Below are 5,631 nucleotides of genomic sequence, written 5' to 3'. Positions count from 1 at the left end.
CTTGTTCATGCGGATAGGTTTAGGGAGTCACAAGGATTCAAAATAGTGTGTATTATTGTGTTCTATTAGACAGCTTTGTTGAATACTCCATTCTGTCAATCACGGCATCCTACCTACAGTTGATAATACTCTCATGTCTCTTGAGAGAGTAAGTTAAGCTAGCTCCTGCAGCTCTTACGCTAAGCTCAGTGCAAAGACTAGAAACAAGGAGAAACAGCAAGAGGGGCTCTGTTGAGACGTACAAATCTGCCTTCCAGCACCTCTAAAGCTCACCAATGAATATTTCATTTGTGGTTTTGCAAAGTGTAAACAAATACATATTGTATTTAATTAGTGAGTTTAGAGGTGGAGTAAAGCGAATTGTGATGTCTTTGGATACTTCAAGAGGTGTTTCCCCATGTTTCCTAGCTGTAGCTTCACATTTAGTGGACAGATATGTTTTGCTCACACAACTATCAGGAAGCATAGTTCCCAAAATGTCAAACTATTAATTTAACCATGTTCAGTGTGCCATTCTTTTAACCAATACTGATACTGAAAATACTACTGTTTATGGGGACCATTCTTTTTTATATAATATCAGGCTGAAGGAAACTTGCAGTTTGTGGATTTGTCTGATTAAATTGCATTACTTTGTGTTGCTGTTATTTTGTCCACCCTTTGTAGGTGGCTCTGGACTCTCCGCTTGAAGCCTGTTTGATTTACGTGAAGCACTATGAACCCTACCTGAAGGATCCAGTGGGCTACCCCAGAGTGATGGTGAGTGCTTTTCTTTCTCTCTCCACACTATCTGCAGCAGCACCTGAACGCCCCTCTCCAGCCTGTTCTAAATAACCAGCCACATAATGGACCTCTGCCTGCTGGATATCACTCTGAGTGCGCTGGATGCTTGCCCTTATCTCCTCCACTCTTTCAGCTTGTAGCTGATTACAGAGGCATTTTTCATCATTACAGCAACAATGAGCAAGGGCCAGTGCATCTTTGTCCCTCGATTAATTTGAGTAAGATGGATATCAGATTATTACAGTGACTGGCTCTGGGTAAGCTTTCCTTTTATTTCTGTTCTCCTGACCCTCCTCGACTGTGGGTTTTGTTGTGTTTTGTTTGGCATACACAACTCTGTCAATAGGTTATCCAAAGACCTTGTTGGGGCTGCAGTCCAGTCACAATTGAAAGTCATTGATCAGACAAACGAACCGCATGCTGAGAACTTGATAAGCTAATCCTGCTCCCAAAGCCCCCCATCAGCATCTCACTGGGTGGGAGGAGAGCGTGTGTGCAGCATGTGAAAGTATGTCTCGAGTAGCAGCCTTTGAAAAACGGTGTGTGTGTGTGTGTGTGTGTGTGTGTGTGTGTGTGTGTGTGTGTGTGTGTGTTTGTTTGTGTGTCTAGCATTCGCTCATTGGTGCTTCTGTGTACGTGTAAAGGAATACGAAGTTCGGTTTGTGCAGGGTTGCAATGTTTCTGCATTGACCAACCTCTAAATTCATTGATGATGATGAACGATATGTGGCAGATTACCGTGGCAGCACTAAAAAGACATTTAAACAAAAGACTGAAGGGCATATATGATTGGCTTTCAGGCCTTTGGCTCAACTCATTAGAATTCATCAAGACCAAGAATGAAAAGAAACCGTTCAGTGGTATAATTTGAGGGTTACAGTGTGAAACTGGCTTTCATGCGCCAAATATTTTAAGTTGAAGGTCAAGGCGGCCGTTGTGTGGGAGTAGTAATTTGTGCTGAGGGTGCAAATTTGTGTTTGAGAGAAGTGGTGAGATACTCCAGCACTGCACTTACGAACAAGTTTGAGAAAACTGAGACTTTATTTGAGTATTTGAGTAAATTTCACATTTCAGTTATCTTATGACTGCGCTTAATGATCGTTTGATGACGTTTTACACAACATGAGATCAGATAAAAGAGATAAAATGGACTTTTAGATCTACATAATTGGGCCCCTGAACCTCTGAACCATATACATCATAAAAATACATTAAAACATCTTATAAACTTTAACGATTTAACGCTTTACAGCAAGGGTTTTCAAAGTCTGAGATTGTAAGCCTCTCTTCAGAAAAAGCTTGGAAAAATGCACCCTTAGTTCAATTACTTAAATTCAATTCCTAGATGCATTAGATGGTTGTATCATTTATTATCCCATAGTCATCGAGCCAAGACACCGTAATATTGCTGTTAGTGACATTAATCTGACAACACTAAATACATAAAAAAGATAATTACTGTTGGTGCATTTATCAGTGTCTGTGCATCACTGTACGAAAAACTCAACAATTCCCCCCAAATCCTGGATCTCAACTCCCTTTATTACTTTATCACACATTTAAGTTCCTCGATCTGATCCTCTCGTGTTAACAAACGTAATATTTCTCACTTCCATTCACCAAGCCCCCCTGGGGAGGTCCTTCTCACACTTTGAAAACCTCTGCTGTAGAGGCTACAGAGCTAAGAACACATATTTTTAAATTGTACAGAGATTTTTTTAGTGATAGTACTTTTATTGAATACAGAAAGGTTCCAGTATTCTTCCACACTGGTGGGGCTACTTGTACGCAGTGAATTATTCTGTGGGTTTGTATTTGCACATTCAAAGCAGCCCTCTTCTGTATTCAGTGAGAGTAGTGCAGTGCAGGCCAGAGGAGAAGGAGGATGCTCTGTATTAATTGTCTTCTGGATTGTTGGTCAGGACCCAACAACAACACACAGACTGACAGTGATGGAGAGGAAAGTACTTCTGCACAGTGAAGCACTTTTCAATGGATACAGAATTAGCTTGATTATAGACTATAATATACTCACCTACTGTATTTAATTTGAGTATGTTGTAATATAATGATCAGGGTGATTAAAATGGTGAGGGACGACACTGGTAAATGTTCATTTTTGCAATAAATGATCGATTCACAAGTAATATATTTTGTGTTTTCAGATGCTACACTTGTTCTTCTATGGACTACCTCTGTTGGGTGCCTTTGTTTACGGTCTCCTCAAGCCTGGGTGCACATGGATGTCAGACTGGACTTTGTTTTTAGCAGGAGCCATGATCCAGGTAACACCATAAAGACAAACAGTCAATAAATATAACTGGCTCTGAATACTTTATTTAGGATACAGGTGCTGCATATTGAATCAGGTTGCGCTGACAGTTTTTTTGCATTGCATCAAATCATTAGGGTAATTGCAACCTATGATTAATTAAAGTTAAATTAAAGTAAAGTTTACTTTCATCAATAAGAGGTCTGACACGTGTCACTTCAATTAAACTCTTTGAAGTGAGCTCATATCCTGCTAATATGACCTGGTCCATATTTTTCCTTTGAAGCATATTTTTTCTGTAATTAACAAGCTGCTCTGACGGGAAGATTGGAGCCATGAACCAACAGGAAGAACTTGATTAAAGCCTTGTTTCAATGTTTATAAAAGGTGGCATATTTTCAGTTTTTAATTAATAGCCAAATACTTAAGTCATCCCTTGTGAAGTTGCCTATTTGTTGGCCTATATATTTTAACAGCAGACTAATGACAAGGGAATGTAAGTAAATATTTCCCCCCATTTCTCTCCAGGAACTGTGGAAGAAACATTCCATCAGTGTGAATAAAAACCAACTAGTGGAGTAATCATTGCAGATAGATAATATTCAGTATAAGTGTATGACAATGCAGTCTAACCTCTGCCTTGTTTGTGTCTCCTTCCAGTGCCAGTGGGCTCACATCGGGGGGTCTCTCCACCCTCGTACTACGGCTCAATTTCGTATCCCAAATGGGGTTTTCTGGTCCGTGCTGGTAGCTAACCTGCTTTATGCAGTCACTCCCATCCTGGTGGCCTTGAGGGTTTGCAATAACCCCTACTTCTTCCTGAAGATCGCTCCGTTTCCTGGGCAGACCGGTTTGCCAAACAGTGAAGAGAAAGATACCAAGATCAAAGACAAATAGTTATTCTTAATCTTATCTGACCTTTGGAGGTAAATACCTGTGTGATTATTCATGAAGAGTTGTTTTATTTCAAATGCCAAAATACAAGATTATTTTGCTCAAGATATTTGGGTTTTGTTTTTAATTGAATTGCTTGATTATAATAACGCTTTGATTCCTTATGTAATACATACTGTGAAACAGCTTATTGGTCAGTAAAGACGGTATGTAGCGTCCTAAACTAGACAATGAACACGGTAAACATTATACAAATGCTGTAAATCAGCGTGATACAGTAGCATTTTCATTGTTAGCATTTTGAGCCGGTATGGAAAGACTTAGTTTTGTTTGTTTTACTTCCAGCAAATAAGTGAGAAAAAGGAGAGGGAACAGCATTACATCACGTCTGTTATTAAACTCTTACAACCTTGTGCCTCAAGGACTCTAAGAAGCAGCAAATAGCTTGTTGACGGGTGAAAACACCATGCTGTTGAGGTTTTACATCTTGTATGTTGGATGGGTCCTTCAGAAAGTGGGCAGATTGCCCCATAACAGAAACATCAAGGCAATTGAAAGAATATATATATACAGCAGCGTATGATGAACACAAATCTAAAAATGTGCACACAGAGTACTAAAAGCCAATGGCAGGAATTGTATTTCCAAGGTTAGTGCTCACTGTTCTGTATAATATTATATGACAATGCGAGTGTAAATCAGGGGTTTCAGTTTTTACACTCTTTGCAAGTAAAGCTGTTCTTTTCGAATACATATTTAACACATCTAACCCGACATTGGAACCATTTCCGTTTATGATTTATAATTTAGACCTTTTCTCAGAGACACTGTTCAGAAATGCTAAGTTTCCTTTTTACACTTGTTCCTACACCTCAGCTCTATTCAGTTCCACAATAACACAAACGAAATGCACATGATTGAGTTTGTACTTTGATGGGCAGTGGATGGGTATATACCATATGATATACAGCCATGAAGGTAACAGAATAAACCACAAAGCCTGAACGACATGAACTTGAGGTGAGCTGAAAAATAATACTGCAAATCATCCTTTGTGTGTTCAACCCAAAAGGAAAGCATGTTTCCTTTGCTGAAGTTTGTAAGCATTCAAAATGAGTAATTGGATGTGACTCTTTCTGTTACCTGCATTGAAATACTTCAACACAGAAGGAAATAACAAGGTCTTTATATTTCAGTGTGTGTAGCTGTAATAGAGAGGAAACCAAAACAGAAGAAGATTTAGCAATAGCAAAAAGTTATATGAAGTCTGGGAAAAATTACAGATCGAATATGTTTAACAGTAAACATGTAACAATTCATTTACAAGCTAAACTAGGCTAGGTTAATGACTAATTGATCGCTTTCAATGTATCAATTTATTATAGCATCCTGACTTGGACAGCACTCTGATATGTTTCATCTTCACCATGCATTATTATACTAGACTAGTTTTCTTACAAGGACAATTAAGTCAAGTTGTTGGCCCTTCACTCTAAGTTTGGAGGGTTTGCCATGTTGTTTGGTGCAGAAATTATGAAAACGTGTATATTGCTTATGTTTTGGATATATTGCAGAATGTCAGCCCACACACGCATGAAATAGAAATGATGGGGGTTTGAGTCTGTAGGAGGGGGACTTGATAAATACACAATATGCTTGTTATTTCTGTTGTCTGGAGCCGC

The 5,631-nt window shown here is 38.9% G+C and overlaps 1 protein-coding gene across 1 annotated transcript in view; it reads left to right on the top strand.

Annotated features, from left to right (window-relative positions):
• LOC104966597 (transmembrane 6 superfamily member 2-like) overlaps positions 1-4,017 on the top strand; it is a 6,762-nt gene extending 2,745 nt beyond the window's left edge. Inside the window, exons 3-5 of the mRNA XM_010795783.1 lie at positions 667-759; positions 2,949-3,068; positions 3,716-4,017. Of these exons, the coding sequence (XP_010794085.1) occupies positions 667-759; positions 2,949-3,068; positions 3,716-3,952 (450 nt within the window). The 3' untranslated portion in view covers positions 3,953-4,017. The remainder of the gene's footprint in view (positions 1-666; positions 760-2,948; positions 3,069-3,715) is intronic.
• The last annotated feature ends 1,614 nt before the right edge of the window (positions 4,018-5,631 follow it).

The sequence above is a fragment of the Notothenia coriiceps genome, unplaced genomic scaffold, assembly GCF_000735185.1.
Source record: "Notothenia coriiceps isolate Sejong01 unplaced genomic scaffold, NC01 NC01_scaffold00037246, whole genome shotgun sequence".
In the NCBI taxonomy this organism is placed as follows: Eukaryota; Metazoa; Chordata; class Actinopteri; order Perciformes; family Nototheniidae; genus Notothenia; species Notothenia coriiceps.
The sequence above is the reverse complement of the archived record's forward strand: the minus strand, read 5'-3'. Positions and strand labels throughout refer to the sequence as shown.